The sequence below is a fragment of the Pseudophryne corroboree genome, chromosome 8, assembly GCF_028390025.1.
Source record: "Pseudophryne corroboree isolate aPseCor3 chromosome 8, aPseCor3.hap2, whole genome shotgun sequence".
NCBI classification, from domain to species: domain Eukaryota; kingdom Metazoa; phylum Chordata; class Amphibia; order Anura; family Myobatrachidae; genus Pseudophryne; species Pseudophryne corroboree.
In genome coordinates this window covers 440,316,953-440,336,917 of record NC_086451.1, presented here as the reverse complement: position 1 = coordinate 440,336,917, position 19,965 = coordinate 440,316,953, and the positions used below count along the sequence as shown (strand labels likewise).

The 19,965-nt window shown below is 46.4% G+C and overlaps 1 protein-coding gene across 1 annotated transcript in view; it reads right to left on the bottom strand.

Annotated features, from left to right (window-relative positions):
• The window catches only part of LOC134949489 (uncharacterized), a 228,581-nt gene that overhangs the window by 20,938 nt on the left and 187,678 nt on the right, over positions 1-19,965 (bottom strand). Inside the window, exons 17-20 of the mRNA XM_063938086.1 lie at positions 19,393-19,445; positions 16,101-16,222; positions 12,252-12,301; positions 12,067-12,171 (exon numbers count right to left, since the gene is read on the bottom strand). Coding sequence (XP_063794156.1) covers positions 12,067-12,171; positions 12,252-12,301; positions 16,101-16,222; positions 19,393-19,445 — 330 coding nt within the window. The remainder of the gene's footprint in view (positions 1-12,066; positions 12,172-12,251; positions 12,302-16,100; positions 16,223-19,392; positions 19,446-19,965) is intronic.

The window sequence follows — 19,965 nt, the reverse complement described above, 5'->3', positions numbered from 1 at the left end:
GCGGCGGCACTAAACACTCTTTCGGAGTACACACTTGTGGGAGGGCAACTTAGGTAGAATAAAGCCAGTTTGTGCAAGGGCCTCCAAATTGCCTCTTTTTCCTGCCAGTATAAGTACGGACTGTGTGACATGCCTACTTGGATGCGGTCACTCATATAATCCTCCACCATTCTATCAATGTTGAGAGAATCATATGCAGTGACAGTAGACGACATGTCCGTAATCGTTGTCAGGTCCTTCAGTCCGGACCAGATGTCAGCATCAGCAGTCGCTCCAGACTGCCCTGCATCACCGCCAGCGGGTGGGCTCGGAATTCTGAGCCTTTTCCTCGCACCCCCAGTTGCGGGAGAATGTGAAGGAGGAGATGTTGACAGGTCGCGTTCCGCTTGACTTGACAATTTTGTCACCAGCAGGTCTTTCAACCCCAGCAGACCTGTGTCTGCCGGAAAGAGAGATCCAAGGTAGGCTTTAAATCTAGGATCGAGCACGGTGGCCAAAATGTAGTGCTCTGATTTCAACAGATTGACCACCCGTGAATCCTTGTTAAGCGAATTAAGGGCTGCATCCACAAGTCCCACATGCCTAGCGGAATCGCTCCCTTTTAGCTCCTTCTTCAATGCCTCCAGCTTCTTCTGCAAAAGCCTGATGAGGGGAATGACCTGACTCAGGCTGGCAGTGTCTGAACTGACTTCACGTGTGGCAAGTTCAAAGGGCATCAGAACCTTGCACAACGTTGAAATCATTCTCCACTGCGCCTGAGACAGGTGCATTCCACCTACTATATCGTGCTCAATTGTATAGGCTTGAATGGCCTTTTGCTGCTCCTCCAACCTCTGAAGCATATAGAGGGTTGAATTCCACCTCGTTACCACTTCTTGCTTCAGATGACGGCAGGGCAGGTTCAGTAGTTTTTGGTGGTGCTCCAGTCTTCTGTACGTGGTGCCTGTACGCCGAAAGTGTCCCGCAATTCTTCTGGCCACCGACAGCATCTCTTGCACGCCCCTGTCGTTTTTTAAAAAATTCTGCACCACCAAATTCAAGGTATGTGCAAAACATGGGACGTGCTGGAATTTGCCCATATTTAATGCACACACAATATTGCTGGCGTTGTCCGATGCCACAAATCCACAGGAGAGTCCAATTGGGGTAAGCCATTCCGCGATGATCTTCCTCAGTTGCCGTAAGAGGTTTTCAGCTGTGTGCGTATTCTGGAAACCGGTGATACAAAGCGTAGCCTGCCTATGAAAGAGTTGGCGTTTGCGAGATGCTGCTACTGGTGCCGCCGCTGCTGTTCTTGCGGCGGGAGTCCATACATCTACCCAGTGGGCTGTCACAGTCATATAGTCCTGACCCTGCCCTGCTCCACTTGTCCACATGTCCGTGGTTAAGTGGACATTGGGTACAGCTGCATTTTTTAGGACACTGGTGACTCTTTTTCTGAGGTCTGTGTACATTTTCGGTATCGCCTGCCTAGAGAAATGGAACCTAGATGGTATTTGGTACCGGGGACACAGTACCTCCAACAAGTCTCTAGTTGGCTCTGCAGTAATGATGGATACCGGAACCACGTTTCTCACCACCCAGGATGCCAAGGCCTCAGTTATCCGCTTTGCAGTAGGATGACTGCTGTGATATTTCATCTTCCTCGCAAAGGACTGTTGAACAGTCAATTGCTTACTGGAAGTAGTACAAGTGGGCTTACGACTTCCCCTCTGGGATGACCATCGACTCCCAGCGGCAACAACAGCAGCGCCAGCAGCAGTAGGCGTTACACGCAAGGATGCATCGGAGGAATCCCAGGCAGGAGAGGACTCGTCAGAATTGCCAGTGACATGGCCTGCAGGACTATTGGCATTCCTGGGGAAGGAGGAAATTGACACTGAGGGAGTTGGTGGCGTGGTTTGCGTGAGCTTGGTTACAAGAGGAAGGGATTTACTGGTCAGTGGACTGCTTCCGCTGTCACCCAAAGTTTTTGAACTTGTCACTGACTTATTATGAATGCGCTGCAGGTGACGTATAAGGGAGGATGTTCCGAGGTGGTTAACGTCCTTACCCCTACTTATTACAGCTTGACAAAGGGAACACACGGCTTGACACCTGTTGTCCGCATTTCTGGTGAAATACCTCCACACCGAAGAGCTGATTTTTTTGGTATTTTCACCTGGCATGTCAACGGCCATATTCCTCCCACGGACAACAGGTGTCTCCCCGGGTGCCTGACTTAAACAAACCACCTCACCATCAGAATCCTCCTGGTCAATTTCCTCCCCAGTGCCAGCAACACCCATATCCTCATCCTGGTGTACTTCAACACTGACATCTTCAATCTGACTATCAGGAACTGGACTGCGGGTGCTCCTTCCAGCACTTGCAGGGGGCGTGCAAATGGTGGAAGGCGCATGCTCTTCACGTCCAGTGTTGGGAAGGTCAGGCATCGCAACCGACACAATTGGACTCTCCTTGTGGATTTGGGATTTCGAAGAATGCACAGTTCTTTGCTGTGCTGCTTTTGCCAGCTTGAGTCTTTTCATTTTTCTAGCGAGAGGCTGAGTGCTTCCATCCTCATGTGAAGCTGAACCACTAGCCATGAACATAGGCCAGGGCCTCAGCCGTTCCTTGCCACTCCGTGTGGTAAATGGCATATTGGCAAGTTTACGCTTCTCCTCCGACAATTTTATTTTAGGTTTTGGAGTCCTTTTTTTACTGATATTTGGTGTTTTGGATTTGACATGCTCTGTACTATGACATTGGGCATCGGCCTTGGCAGACGACGTTGCTGGCATTTCATCGTCTCGGCCATGACTAGTGGCAGCAGCTTCAGCACGAGGTGGAAGTGGATCTTGATCTTTCCCTAATTTTGGAACCTCAACATTTTTGTTCTCCATATTTTAATAGGCACAACTAAAAGGCACCTCAGGTAAACAATGGAGATGGATGGATTGGATACTAGTATACAATTATGGACGGGCTGCCGAGTGCCGACACAGAGGTAGCCACAGCCGTGAACTACCGCACTGTACTGTGTCTGCTGCTAATATATAGACTGGTTGATAAAGAGATAGTATACTCGTAACTAGTATGTATGTATAAAGAAAGAAAAAAAAACCACGGTTAGGTGGTATATACAATTATGGACGGGCTGCCGAGTGCCGACACAGAGGTAGCCACAGCCGTGAACTACCGCACTGTACTGTGTCTGCTGCTAATATAGACTGGTTGATAAAGAGATAGTATACTCGTAACTAGTATGTATGTATAAAGAAAGAAAAAAAAACCACGGTTAGGTGGTATATACAATTATGGACGGGCTGCCGAGTGCCGACACAGAGGTAGCCACAGCCGTGAACTACCGCACTGTACTGTGTCTGCTGCTAATATAGACTGGTTGATAAAGAGATAGTATACTCGTAACTAGTATGTATGTATAAAGAAAGAAAAAAAAACCACGGTTAGGTGGTATATACAATTATGGACGGGCTGCCGAGTGCCGACACAGAGGTAGCCACAGCCGTGAACTACCGCACTGTACTGTGTCTGCTGCTAATATATAGACTGGTTGATAAAGAGATAGTATACTCGTAACTAGTATGTATGTATAAAGAAAGAAAAAAAAAACACGGTTAGGTGGTATATACAATTATGGACGGGCTGCCGAGTGCCGACACAGAGGTAGCCACAGCCGTGAACTACCGCACTGTACTGTGTCTGCTGCTAATATAGACTGGTTGATAAAGAGATAGTATACTCGTAACTAGTATGTATGTATAAAGAAAGAAAAAAAAACCACGGTTAGGTGGTATATACAATTATGGACGGGCTGCCGAGTGCCGACACAGAGGTAGCCACAGCCGTGAACTACCGCACTGTACTGTGTCTGCTGCTAATATATAGACTGGTTGATAAAGAGATAGTATACTCGTAACTAGTATGTATGTATAAAGAAAGAAAAAAAAACCACGGTTAGGTGGTATATACAATTATGGACGGGCTGCCGAGTGCCGACACAGAGGTAGCCACAGCCGTGAACTACCGCACTGTACTGTGTCTGCTGCTAATATAGACTGGTTGATAAAGAGATAGTATACTCGTAACTAACTAGTATGTATGTATAAAGAAAGAAAAAAAAACCACGGTTAGGTGGTATATACAATTATGGACGGGCTGCCGAGTGCCGACACAGAGGTAGCCACAGCCGTGAACTACCGCACTGTACTGTGTCTGCTGCTAATATATAGACTGGTTGATAAAGAGATAGTATACTCGTAACTAGTATGTATGTATAAAGAAAGAAAAAAAAACCACGGTTAGGTGGTATATACAATTATGGACGGGCTGCCGAGTGCCGACACAGAGGTAGCCACAGCCGTGAACTACCGCACTGTACTGTGTCTGCTGCTAATATAGACTGGTTGATAAAGAGATAGTATACTCGTAACTAGTATGTATGTATAAAGAAAGAAAAAAAAACCACGGTTAGGTGGTATATACAATTATGGACGGGCTGCCGAGTGCCGACACAGAGGTAGCCACAGCCGTGAACTACCGCACTGTACTGTGTCTGCTGCTAATATATAGACTGGTTGATAAAGAGATAGTATACTACTAATATTATTAGAGATGAGCGCCTGAAATTTTTCGGGTTTTGTGTTTTGGTTTTGGGTTCGGTTCCGCGGCCGTGTTTTGGGTTCGAACGCGTTTTGGCAAAACCTCACCGAATTTTTTTTGTCGGATTCGGGTGTGTTTTGGATTCGGGTGTTTTTTTCCAAAAACACTAAAAAACAGCTTAAATCATAGAATTTGGGGGTCATTTTGATCCCAAAGTATTATTAACCTCAAAAACCATAATTTACACTAATTTTCAGTCTATTCTGAATACCTCACACCTCACAATATTATTTTTAGTCCTAAAATTTGCACCGAGGTCGCTGTGTGAGTAAGATAAGCGACCCTAGTGGCCGACACAAACACCGGGCCCATCTAGGAGTGGCACTGCAGTGTCACGCAGGATGTCCCTTCCAAAAAACCCTCCCCAAACAGCACATGACGCAAAGAAAAAAAGAGGCGCAATGAGGTAGCTGTGTGAGTAAGATTAGCGACCCTAGTGGCCGACACAAACACCGGGCCCATCTAGGAGTGGCACTGCAGTGTCACGCAGGATGGCCCTTCCAAAAAACCCTCCCCAAACAGCACATGACGCAAAGAAAAAAAGAGGCGCAATGAGGTAGCTGACTGTGTGAGTAAGATTAGCGACCCTAGTGGCCAACACAAACACCGGGCCCATCTAGGAGTGGCACTGCAGTGTCACGCAGGATGTCCCTTCCAAAAAACCCTCCCCAATCAGCACATGATGCAAAGAAAAAGAAAAGAAAAAAGAGGTGCAAGATGGAATTGTCCTTGGGCCCTCCCACCCACCCTTATGTTGTATAAACAAAACAGGACATGCACACTTTAACCAACCCATCATTTCAGTGACAGGGTCTGCCACACGACTGTGACTGATATGACGGGTTGGTTTGGACCCCCCCCCAAAAAAGAAGCAATTAATCTCTCCTTGCACAAACTGGCTCTACAGAGGCAAGATGTCCACCTCATCTTCACCCTCCGATATATCACCGTGTACATCCCCCTCCTCACAGATTATCAATTCGTCCCCACTGGAATCCACCATCTCAGCTCCCTGTGTACTTTGTGGAGGCAATTGCTGCTGGTCAATGTCTCCGCGGAGGAATTGATTATAATTCATTTTAATGAACATCATCTTCTCCACATTTTCTGGATGTAACCTCGTACGCCGATTGCTGACAAGGTGAGCGGCGGCACTAAACACTCTTTCGGAGTACACACTTGTGGGAGGGCAACTTACGTAGAATAAGGCCAGTTTGTGCAAGGGCCTCCAAATTGCCTCTTTTTCCTGCCAGTATAAGTACGGACTGTGTGACGTGCCTACTTGGATGCGGTCACTCATATAATCCTCCACCATTCTATCAATGTTGAGAGAATCATATGCAGTGACAGTAGACGACATGTCCGTAATCGTTGTCAGGTCCTTCAGTCCGGACCAGATGTCAGCATCAGCAGTCGCTCCAGACTGCCCTGCATCACCGCCCTCGGGTGGGCTCGGAATTCTGAGCCTTTTCCTCGCACCCCCAGTTGCGGGAGAATGTGAAGGAGGAGATGTTGACAGGTCGCGTTCCGCTTGACTTGACAATTTTGTCACCAGCAGGTCTTTCAACCCCAGCAGACCTGTGTCTGCCGGAAAGAGAGATCCAAGGTAGGCTTTAAATCTAGGATCGAGCACGGTGGCCAAAATGTAGTGCTCTGATTTCAACAGATTGACCACCCGTGAATCCTTGTTAAGCGAATTAAGGGCTGCATCCACAAGTCCCACATGCCTAGCGGAATCGCTCCCTTTTAGCTCCTTCTTCAATGCCTCCAGCTTCTTCTGCAAAAGCCTGATGAGGGGAATGACCTGACTCAGGCTGGCAGTGTCTGAACTGACTTCACGTGTGGCAAGTTCAAAGGGCATCAGAACCTTGCACAACGTTGAAATCATTCTCCACTGCACTTGAGACAGGTGCATTCCACCTACTATATCGTGCTCAATTGTATAGGCTTGAATGGCCTTTTGCTGCTCCTCCAACCTCTGAAGCATATAGAGGGTTGAATTCCACCTCGTTACCACTTCTTGCTTCAGATGATGGCAGGGCAGGTTCAGTAGTTTTTGGTGGTGCTCCAGTTTTCTGTACGTGGTGCCTGTACGCCGAAAGTGTCCCGCAATTTTTCTGGCCACCGACAGCATCTCTTGCACGCCCCTGTCGTTTTTTAAAAAATTCTGCACCACCAAATTCAAGGTATGTGCAAAACATGGGACGTGCTGGAATTTGCCCATATTTAATGCACACACAATATTGCTGGCGTTGTCCGATGCCACAAATCCACAGGAGAGTCCAATTGGGGTAAGCCATTCCGCGATGATCTTCCTCAGTTGCCGTAAGAGGTTTTCAGCTGTGTGCGTATTCTGGAAAGCGGTGATACAAAGCGTAGCCTGCCTAGGAAAGAGTTGGCGTTTGCGAGATGCTGCTACTGGTGCCGCCGCTGCTGTTCTTGCGGCGGGAGTCCATACATCTACCCAGTGGGCTGTCACAGTCATATAGTCCTGACCCTGCCCTGCTCCACTTGTCCACATGTCCGTGGTTAAGTGGACATTGGGTACAGCTGCATTTTTTAGGACACTGGTGACTCTTTTTCTGAGGTCTGTGTACATTTTCGGTATCGCCTGCCTAGAGAAATGGAACCTAGATGGTATTTGGTACCGGGGACACAGTACCTCCAACAAGTCTCTAGTTGGCTCTGCAGTAATGATGGATACCGGAACCACGTTTCTCACCACCCAGGATGCCAAGGCCTCAGTTATCCGCTTTGCAGTAGGATGACTGCTGTGATATTTCATCTTCCTCGCAAAGGACTGTTGAACAGTCAATTGCTTACTGGAAGTAGTACAAGTGGGCTTACGACTTCCCCTCTGGGATGACCATCGACTCCCAGCGGCAACAACAGCAGCGCCAGCAGCAGTAGGCGTTACACGCAAGGATGCATCGGAGGAATCCCAGGCAGGAGAGGACTCGTCAGAATTGCCAGTGACATGGCCTGCAGGACTATTGGCATTCCTGGGGAAGAAGGAAATTGACACTGAGGGAGTTGGTGGGGTGGTTTGCGTGAGCTTGGTTACAAGAGGAAGGGATTTACTGGTCAGTGGACTGCTTCCGCTGTCACCCAAAGTTTTTGAACTTGTCACTTGACTTATTATGAATGCGCTGCAGGTGACGTATAAGGGAGGATGTTCCGAGGTGGTTAACGTCCTTACCCCTACTTATTACAGCTTGACAAAGGGAACACACGGCTTGACACCTGTTGTCCGCATTTCTGGTGAAATACCTCCACACCGAAGAGCTGATTTTTTTGGTATTTTCACCTGGCATGTCAACGGCCATATTCCTCCCACGGACAACAGGTGTCTCCCCGGGTGCCTGACTTAAACAAACCACCTCACCATCAGAATCCTCCTGGTCAATTTCCTCCCCAGCGCCAGCAACACCCATATCCTCCTCATCCTGGTGTACTTCAACACTGACATCTTCAATCTGACTATCAGGAACTGGACTGCGGGTGCTCCTTCCAGCACTTGCAGGGGGCGTGCAAATGGTGGAAGGCGCATGCTCTTCACGTCCAGTGTTGGGAAGGTCAGGCATCGCAACCGACACAATTGGACTCTCCTTGTGGATTTGGGATTTCGAAGAATGCACAGTTCTTTGCTGTGCTGCTTTTGCCAGCTTGAGTCTTTTCATTTTTCTAGCGAGAGGCTGAGTGCTTCCATCCTCATGTGAAGCTGAACCACTAGCCATGAACATAGGCCAGGGCCTCCGCCGTTCCTTGCCACTCCGTGTGGTAAATGGCATATTGGCAAGTTTACGCTTCTCCTCCGACAATTTTATTTTAGGTTTTGGAGTCCTTTTTTTACTGATATTTGGTGTTTTGGATTTGACATGCTCTGTACTATGACATTGGGCATCGGCCTTGGCAGACGACGTTGCTGGCATTTCATCGTCTCGGCCATGACTAGTGGCAGCAGCTTCAGCACGAGGTGGAAGTGGATCTTGATCTTTCCCTAATTTTGGAACCTCAACATTTTTGTTCTCCATATTTTAATAGGCACAACTAAAAGGCACCTCAGGTAAACAATGGAGATGGATGGATTGGATACTAGTATACAATTATGGACGGGCTGCCGAGTGCCGACACAGAGGTAGCCACAGCCGTGAACTACCGCACTGTACTGTGTCTGCTGCTAATATATAGACTGGTTGATAAAGAGATAGTATACTCGTAACTAGTATGTATGTATAAAGAAAGAAAAAAAAACCACGGTTAGGTGGTATATACAATTATGGACGGGCTGCCGAGTGCCGACACAGAGGTAGCCACAGCCGTGAACTACCGCACTGTACTGTGTCTGCTGCTAATATATAGACTGGTTGATAAAGAGATAGTATACTCGTAACTAGTATGTATGTATAAAGAAAGAAAAAAAAACCACGGTTAGGTGGTATATACAATTATGGACGGGCTGCCGAGTGCCGACACAGAGGTAGCCACAGCCGTGAACTACCGCACTGTACTGTGTCTGCTGCTAATATATAGACTGGTTGATAAAGAGATAGTATACTCGTAACTAGTATGTATGTATAAAGAAAGAAAAAAAAACCACGGTTAGGTGGTATATACAATTATGGACGGGCTGCCGAGTGCCGACACAGAGGTAGCCACAGCCGTGAACTACCGCACTGTACTGTGTCTGCTGCTAATATAGACTGGTTGATAAAGAGATAGTATACTACTAATATTATATATACTGGTGGTCAGGTCACTGGTCACTAGTCACACTGGCAGTGGCACTCCTGCAGCAAAAGTGTGCACTGTTTAATTTTAATATAATATTATGTACTCCTGGCTCCTGCTATAACCTATAACTGGCACTGCAGTAGTGCTCCCCAGTCTCCCCCACAATTATAAGCTGTGTGAGCTGAGCAGTCAGACAGATATATAATATATATAGATGATGCAGCACACTGGCCTGAGCCTGAGCAGTGCACACAGATATGGTATGTGACTGACTGAGTCACTGTGTGTATCGCTTTTTTCAGGCAGAGAACGGATATATTAAATAAACTGCACTGTGTGTCTGGTGGTCACTCACTATATAATATATTATGTACTCCTGGCTCCTGCTATAACCTATAACTGGCACTGCAGTAGTGCTCCCCAGTCTCCCCCACAATTATAAGCTGTGTGAGCTGAGCAGTCAGACAGATATATATAATATTATATATAGATAATAGATGATGCAGCACACTGGCCTGAGCCTGAGCAGTGCACACAGATATGGTATGTGACTGAGTCACTGTGTGCTGTGTATCGCTTTTTTCAGGCAGAGAACGGATTATAAATAAAACTGGTGGTCACTATCAGCAAAACTCTGCACTGTACTGAGTACTCCTAATGCTCCCCAAAATTAGTAAATCAAGTGTCTCTCTAATCTATTCTAAACGGAGAGGACGCCAGCCACGTACTCTCCCTATCAATCTCAATGCACGTGTGAAAATGGCGGCGACGCGCGGCTCCTTATATAGAATCCGAGTCTCGCGATAGAATCCGAGCCTCGCGAGAATCCGACAGCGTCATGATGACGTTCGGGCGCGCTCGGGTTAACCGAGCAAGGCGGGAAGATCCGAGTCGCTCGGACCCGTGAAAAAAAACATGAAGTTCTGGCGGGTTCGGATTCAGAGAAACCGAACCCGCTCATCTCTAAATATTATATATACTGGTGGTCAGGTCACTGGTCACTAGTCACACTGGCAGTGGCACTCCTGCAGCAAAAGTGTGCACTGTTTAATTTTAATATAATATTATGTACTCCTGGCTCCTGCTATAACCTATAACTGGCACTGCAGTAGTGCTCCCCAGTCTCCCCCACAATTATAAGCTGTGTGAGCTGAGCAGTCAGACAGATATATAATATATATAGATGATGCAGCACACTGGCCTGAGCCTGAGCAGTGCACACAGATATGGTATGTGACTGACTGAGTCACTGTGTGTATCGCTTTTTTCAGGCAGAGAACGGATATATTAAATAAACTGCACTGTGTGTCTGGTGGTCACTCACTATATAATATATTATGTACTCCTGGCTCCTGCTATAACCTATAACTGGCACTGCAGTAGTGCTCCCCAGTCTCCCCCACAATTATAAGCTGTGTGAGCTGAGCAGTCAGACAGATATATATAATATTATATATAGATAATAGATGATGCAGCACACTGGCCTGAGCCTGAGCAGTGCACACAGATATGGTATGTGACTGAGTCACTGTGTGCTGTGTATCGCTTTTTTCAGGCAGAGAACGGATTATAAATAAAACTGGTGGTCACTATCAGCAAAACTCTGCACTGTACTGAGTACTCCTAATGCTCCCCAAAATTAGTAAATCAAGTGTCTCTCTAATCTATTCTAAACGGAGAGGACGCCAGCCACGTCCTCTCCCTATCAATCTCAATGCACGTGTGAAAATGGCGGCGACGCGCGGCTCCTTATATAGAATCCGAGTCTCGCGATAGAATCCGAGCCTCGCGAGAATCCGACAGCGTCATGATGACGTTCGGGCGCGCTCGGGTTAACCGAGCAAGGCGGGAAGATCCGAGTCGCTCGGACCCGTGAAAAAAAACATGAAGTTCTGGCGGGTTCGGATTCAGAGAAACCGAACCCGCTCATCTCTATAAATTATCACTGCACATATATGGAAATTTGCACAAATTAAGCTACCCATAGAAAGTCTACGTGATCTGGATAAGACTGCAATATACAAGCTGATTAATACCATATAAATACTTCACTGTGGATGGACTTTCTAAACAGCATCTAAGGAACCCATGTGAATTAATTAGCCCATGCATGGAGCTTAACCCTATAAGTACTAGTACATTTTAATTGCTGCAGCATTTATTGGGAATTAAGAGGTTATGTTCTTTTTAAAGGTGATTATTTAGAATCATTGAATGTTTGGTGTGTATTGTATGTTGAACATTCCAGGATAAGCGGATTATTTTATTGAAACTATATTAATTATTTTTAATAAATAAATTTATCAGACTGTTCATTGGTAGCGCTTCTCTGAGTATTTATTGTTTTATAGATAGTAGATAAGTTAGCAGCTTCCAATGCTGCTCGGTAAATACGGAAAGTCAGGGACATTCTCTGAATAACCTAAAGCTAATTGTAGATTTGAAGAATGACAATTTACCCATGACTAAGTGTGTGCAAGGTTTCTTGACAACCTAGGCAAAACTTCAGTCTGTACCAACTATCCAGCCCCTCAGGTGGTATGTTGTTGATATACAGTACTGCCTGTCGGGATCCCGATCCGGAATCCTCACAGGTGGCTAAATGCTGGCGGTTGGAATCCCCCCAATCCCTTTGTGTCTAATCATTAGTAAAGCAGGGACACTCACAAAACAGGACAAGGAAGACCTTGTGCTCGGTCGTGTTGCCAACCCAGGAAAGTAGGGAGTCTCCCAGAGGTTCATGAAATCTCATTTCCATCACACTTTCACCAGCTGTAAAGATACAGAAATATGCATGAAAGGGAGGTAGATCATAGGTACAGATAGAGAGTGGTCTTTGAAGCGGATCCCACCTTTTGCAAAGTGCAGTCGTCTATCTCCTACTTTCCCCAGTGTACTGCTCCTGTAATGATATCATCATAATTATATATTTCACAAATTAGACCAAAATAGCACAATCTTAGATTAATTATGACAACATACTGTAAGTAGACATCAACCAAGTTCTTGTGGAGTCAAAAATGTGATCTCTGGTGCCTGGAATGTCAGGGCCTTTCCCCAAACTGCTAAACCTGTTGTACTTGGGAGAAGCACCATTGTTGCTGCTGCTGCCTGGGGCCGCCACTGTCTGCGCCTCTCTTGCCCTCAGTCAGGTCTCCTCAATCAGAGCTCGCGGTCCGGCAGCGGTGGCTCCTGATCGGCTGCTGGTCTGCGAGCTCTGACTGGCTCACGAACTGGCGTTTGAGTACACGCCGCCGCAGCCGCCGGACTCAAAGGGGGGAGAAACCGCCGGTCTACTGACTGAAGGGGGCATGAGAGGAGAGGCGCATGCTGCGCTCTCCGACTCGGTGTATGCAAGGTGGTGGCCCAACGGTACTACGTACCGGCTGGGAATTTCTTACAGGTACGCAGTACAGCCATACTTGCATCCCTGCTTTTAACCCACACCCTCCATTTTCCGCACTACTGGTTCCAGCACGGTTCCCTAGGCCCGCTAATGAATTTTACTATTATCAGCCAATTCCAGTATCTACTGTCACACTCATGTACCTAACTCCATGGTCCCTATGTGCAGAAACTTAGTTACCTCCCAGCTTCCTACACGTAGCCACCAGACCAGATCCCACCACAAACTCCAATCCAAGCATAGAGAACTCCCTGAATCTGACAATATGCCACTATCAGACTATTCTGTCAGTGCCTTATATCACCAAGCACCCTGTACATCAATGAATCTAACAGCTGCAATCAGTCTTCAACATCCTGGGAGCCTTGGAGGACCAGAAGACATGTCCTGAGGGGGATTGTGGCTGCTATAGTTCCAAGCACAGGCTATGGGGTATATTCAATAAGAGTCGGGTCCATTCTGACATGCAGTTGTCGGAATGGACCCGATAACCCCTATTCAAAAGAGCGGCCAAATCCGACTGACGGATTGGGCCGCTCCCGGTGTCCTGTCCTGCTGCTGTCAGCAGCGGGGGGAGCTGTCAGCGGCGCCGGGGGAAGGGAGCTGTCTGTGGCACCGGGGGAAGGGAGCTGTCTGCGGTGCCGGGAGGAGGTGATGTCTGCGGCATTGGGGCGAAGGAGGTGATGTCTGCGGCGCCGGGGGGGAGAGCAGCGGAGGAGATGGAGCGGACGGGAGAGGAGAGGAGGAGACGGGGGCAGCGTAACAACAGGAGGCTCACGGCAGCATCCACCCGGCTCCAGCCAGCGGGACCTCGCTTGCTGGAGCCGGGTGGACGCTGCCGCTGGGTCCCTGCTCTCCCCGCTGCTCACCGTCTTCTGCTCTCAGCTCACTCATCTCAATCCGACTTTTTTTAAAGTCGGATTGAGATTGTCGGAAACGGGTCTAAAAGCAGTCAGGTTTGGCCCCGCTTCCAACAATGCACGCTGATCGGTGGCTGAAGCCGCCGATCAACGTGCATTCCAACAGAATTCTGACAAGTCGGGTTTCCTGACTTGTCGGAATAAATGGGGCCGTAATGAATAGGTCGGAACCCCTTCCGACCTAAAACTGTCGGAAGCTGCTGTCTTTCCGACAAGACGGCAGCTTCCGACAGTTATTGAATATACCCCTATGGCTGCAAACCCCGATCTCCACTAGCAGTTTGGGTTGAATGGCCATTCTCCACAATACATGTATTTTTACTACAGCCATGGCCAAAAGTTGTGAGAATGACACAAACCTTTTTGTCAGATGTTACTATGGTATACTGAAGTAAAATGACAAGCATTTCATAAGTGTCAAAGGCTTTTGTTGACAATTACATTAAGTTTATGCCAAGAGTCAATATTTGCATTGTTGACCCTTCTTTTTCAAGACCTCTGCAATTTGTCCTGGCATGCTGTCAATCAACTTCTGGGCCACATACTGACTGATGGCCGCCCATTCTTGCCTAATCAATGCTTGGAATTTGTCAGAATTTGTGGGGTTTCGTTTGTCCAACCGCCTCTTGAGGGTTGACCTCAAGATCTCAATGGGATTAAGGTCTGGGGAGTTTCCTGGCCGTGGACACAAAATTAAAATGTTTTGTTCCCCAAGCCACTTAGCTATCACTTTTGCCTTATGGCAAGGTGCTCCATAAGGTTCTTGGATGGTTCGGAGAAGTTGCTCTTGATGTTTTGGTACCATCTTTTATTCATGGCTGTGTTCTTAGGCAAAATTGAGTGAGCCCACTCCCTTGGCTGAGGAGCAACCCCACGCATGAATGGTCTCAGGATGCCTTACTGTTGGCATGACACACGACTGATGGTAGCGCTCACCTTTGCTTTTCCGGACAAATGTTTTTCCAGATGCCTCAAACAATCTGAAAGGGGATTCATCAGAGAAAATTACTTTACCCCAGTCCTCAGCAGTCCAATACCTGTACCTTTTGCAGAATTTCAGTCTGTCCCTGATGTTTTTCCTGGAGAGAAGTGGCTTCTTTGCTGCCCTTCTTGACACCAGGCCATCGTCCAAAAGTCTTCGCCTCACTGTGCGTGCTGATGCACTCAGAACCTGCCTTCTGCCATTCCTGAGCAAGCTCTGCACAGGTGATGCCCCAAACCAGCAGCGGAATCAACTTTAAGAGACAGTCCTGGCACTTGCTGGATGTTCTTGGGCGCCCTGAAGCCTTCATCACAATTATTAAACCTTTCTCCTTGAAGTTCTTGATGATCTGATAAATGGTTGATTTAAGTGCAGTCTTACTAGCAGCAATATCCTTGCCTGTGAAGCCCTTTTTGTGCAGTCAACATGTGCAATGATGACTGCACATGTTTCCTTGCAGGTAACTATGGTTAACAGAGGAAGAACAAAGATTTCAAGCACCACCCTCCTTTTAAAGCTTCCAGTCTGTTATTCTAACTCAATCCAGCCTTGTCCTCGTCAACACTATCACCTTTGTCAACCTTTTTGTCCTTTTGTGGCAGGGCTCAAATGCAGTGGAAATGTTTTTGAGAGTAAGTTCATTGTCATGGCAAAGAGGGACTATGCAATTAATTGAGATGCATCTGATCGCTTAAGAGTATATGCAAATTGCCACCATAAAAATGGAGGCATTCTCAATACTTTTGGCCATGGCTTTACATCTGTCACCCATATGATTTCTTACACTGGGTTCCTGACTTTCATTAGTATGACAATCTAGTTGTCTAACCCGTCATTTACCCTTGTCCTGACTGGTTGGCTTGTTTACTCTGTCTGCCTTCACTATGACTTTGTGACCTGTCCCATTCTGGGCCACCTAATCACCCTGTCCCATTCTGACTAGTTCCCATAGATTCTGCCCTGAAACTGAATACAATGTCCAATTGGCAACTGCTACAGAACCTGGCAGCTTATTGCTCAGAGGAGAAACACGCAGTGTCTGCAGTCAGTTATACCTATCTGTGTGACTTTACTTGCTTCCCCCCCACCTGCTTATCTGTTACCTACTTGGCTGTTGTATAGCAAACCGAAGACAAATTCCTAGTATACGCAAGTATACCTGCCCAATAAAGCTGATTCTGATTTCAAAGCTGACCACCGAAGCTGCACGATATTTGGAGCCCAGGCGGCTTTTGAATAACTTTATTGTTGTTCATCAGAAGATGGTGTATATACAATTACAATCGCATTATACCTGTAAGTCATTGCTTCCCTCTACCAGTGCGCAAGTGTCAGGTGCTTTTGTTATAGGGTGTAGTACAAGTACACAGCATGCATAGAGAAAGATAATTACCAGCTGCCATCTGTGATTGTTACGTCCTCGTTGTTCACAACAAATTGTATTTCAGGAGGTAGGAACACATCACTTTGTGCTACATTGGATGCGATGGCCGCCAGCTTCCATGTGCCGGTGATCTGAGTGGTGAGAGAAATCCACAGTCATCATTCTGTCCATGTAAGAAGTAGACTAGACCTGTATGGGGTTTGGTCTCTATACACAGTGACCCGTTCATCAGATACTGCACAGTGAGGATAATACTGCAGGTACACAGGTGTACACTAGTGATGAGCGGATTCGGTTTTACTCGGTTTTACTCGGTTCTCAAAACCGAATCTTATTGGCTCACTGATGTCACGTGTTTTGGATAGCCAATAAGATTCGGTTTTGAGAACCGAGTAAAACCGAGTAAAACCGAATCCGCTCATCACTAGTGTACACCCTATATATACTGCTACACGTGTCTGAAAGACCTAACTCCTCACACACAGCACAGCACTCCTAGCCAAGGGGTTGTGTTAAACTCAAAATATTTTAACTGATTTAATAAAACTAATTTCTATGTTGGTGCAAGCTGAGAGGTTTGCTTGCACTGGTGTTACTTAGTGATGTGCGTTTCAGATCTCTAGAAATCTGAATCCACCTAGATTTTGTGGATCCGAACCAAACCAAAACCCTGTCTGGATCTCAGCCAACGTGCGGATGCCGGTCGAACTCAGTTTTTTTTTAAAGGGGCAATCACTTACAAGGCATGGTTTAGCCTTGTAAGTCAGTGGTTTCCAACCGCGGTCCTCAAGTACCCCCAACAGTTCATGTTTTCCAGGTCTCCTCACAGGACTGCAAGTGAAATAATGAGCTCCACCTGTGGGTCTTTTAAAATGTGTCAGTGAGTAATGACTACACCCGTTCACCTGATAGGTGACCTGGAAAACACGAACTGTTGGGGGTACTTGAGAACCAAGGTTAGGAACCACTGTTGTAAGTGATTGTCCCTTTAAGTGAGTGCCAGTTGGCTGCGACTGAACTCGGATAAACAGAGGTCCTTATGATAGGACCGCAACATCAAAGGACAAGACTGCAGCATAGCCAACCAACTGGACTTACACTCAGGGATTCAGAATTACAGACCACTGATCGTGTGCGGAATCTTAGCGTCGTCCTGGATGGTGGCTTGACACTTAAACATCAGATATCAGCCACAATCAAGTCCTCATTCTTTCACCTGAGGAACACAGCCAGAATCAAGCACTTAATTCCCTCAGATGATCTGCCAAAGGTCATCCATGCATTTGTATCATCTCGATTATACTACTGTAATGCCCTCTACCTTGGTCTCCCAACAAATGAATTGCACCGCTTACAGCTGGTGCAAATCATAGCTGCCAGGCTGTTAACCGACCAGCCTCGTTCTAGCCACATAACACCCATACTCTACTCCCTTCACTGGCTGCCTGTAAGATGGCGAATCATCTTCAAGATTGGCTTACTGAGTTTCAAAGCATTACATGACCAGGGCCCAAGGTACCTGAAGCAGCTTCTGACCCCATACTGCCCCACTTGATTACTGTGATCTGTAGAGGAAGGACTTTTAGCAGTACCTAGAATCTCCTGTATTTCATCTGGGGGTCGAGCTTTTAGTCATGCGGCTCCGACTCTATGGAACTCACTTCCCCGCACAGTGCGAGAGGCCCCAACTATAGAATCCTTCAAGACTTTCCTGTTTACTCAGCATTTCCATAATGTCCCTTTTAGTATCTACATGCTTCTGTATTTCATGAAAATGTACTTCATTATTTTCTGTACTATATTATGCTATGTATCTGTTGAGCGCCTTGAGTCCTATTGGAGAAAGAGTGCTCTATAAATAAAATTATTATTATTATTATTATTATTATTATTATTTAAAAAACATCCAAAATCGGCCGACATCCAGCACTTCGGCTGAACTCGGGCGGCATTTCATCCCGCCTGAGGAATTCGGATTCTAAATCTGAATATTGGGTTTTGGATTGCAAAAATTACATGATTTTTGCTGTTTATATATATATATATATATATATATTTTTTTTTTTAAATCAGTAATTATCGATTTATTTTATTTTTTGAATTTTAAACCAAACCGAATCCAAATCAAAACACTTGAGGCTTCTTTTGCAAATCCAAAACACAAAGATGAATCCAGAACAAAAACCAAAACACGGGAGTCTGCACACATCTGTAATATTACTAGAAGTATACTGTACTCATTCAGCTGCCTGTCTTGTCAGTCTCCTGTATGAGGCTTGGAGAGTGATAAAGTGGAGAGGGATATGGGTTCTATGTACTAAGCCTTGGAGAGAGATAAAGTGGATGGAGATATAGTACCAGTCAATCAGCTGATAACTGTCATATTACAGGCAGTAAGGAGCTGTCAACGGTGCCCATGATGACTAGGGTCGGGTAGACTGTTTGGCCATGCGTGCCATGTTTTGATGTATGTGTGACAACCTGTAGCCAAGCAGAACATCATTATGTTCACATCAGTAGAGATAATTGTGGGAGATGAGTGTAATACAGACAATGTGTTTATGGTAGAATTACTACTTCTAATGCTTTGGGAAAAGTCCTCAGTAAAAAGGCCCCAGGAGTCCACAGATGTAGTCAATACTGTCCCATGTTGTTCACCCACTGTTCATTCTCTAATGACTGCTCAGAAGTCCACAGAAAACCCATCTCACCCCTGTCAGATGTCAACCGGGACAACATCTCACTATTGCGGTTATTGTATGACCATACTAACTGTGCCCTCTGTATTCCACTAATCCCAAACACTGAACACTATTCCATGGTATGCACATGTATGATCTAATCTACAGAGAAAAAACTCTTTGTGCATCTTTAGTAATACACCCCTGATAGAGCTATCGCTTGAGACATGCATCACCATCCTATACTCCAACCTGGTTTGTCTTCTAAATGATTGCCGCTTTAAAAATGCAGAAACTCCGGTACCGTCGGCTTCTCGCTCCCTATTACATTTATCCCCTAGTCTCCATGTGTTTATTACTTAGATAAGAGAATATTCAATTATATGCATGTTTAAGTTGTGACACCTATGGAAAATGATTAGCCGCTAGGCAGCATAAGTACCAATTTTACTGAGATGGCCCCGCAATTTTTGCACCCGTAAATGGCGTGGAAGCATCTGAACTAATGGGTGCGCCAGCCTTACGCCAATGGAAGCAACTCCACCCACAGTGCGGTGGAACGGCAAGCTCCGAGCACACACTGTACAAATTATGCTAGAACACCAATGACATAACGGTACCTTCTGCACGTCTAGAGTCCTGACTTCAGTAGGTAAATCGGAGCACACCAATGCTATAAGAGAAAGAACACATTATTTATTAATGGTGTCAAGGCTGCATGACGCATTGTAGACGCCCTGAGCAATGTACTCACATAACGTTAGATTAGATTCATTTCTTCACTCTTATATTCAGTGCTATTTTTGTAGGAAAATAGGTTCAGGAACTGTTGGCGGGGCAGTGATGTGGGTGGAGCTAAGGGGCGTGGCATCAATTGGTACATAAACTTTAAAAAAAAAAACATAATGCCCTGAGTACAGCCATATACAGTATACACATAATGCCCCAGCAGTGCCACTTACACAATGCCCCCCGTAGTGCCAGATACACAATGCCCCCAGCAGTGCCAGATACACAATGCCCCCAACAGTGCCAGTTACGCAATGCCCCCAACAGTGCCAGATACATACACCATGCCCCCGGCAGAGCCAGTTACACCATGCCCCCGTGCCCCCAGCATTGCCAGATACACCATGCCCCCGGCAGTGCCAGTTACACAATGCCCCCAGCAATGCCAGATACACAATGCCCCC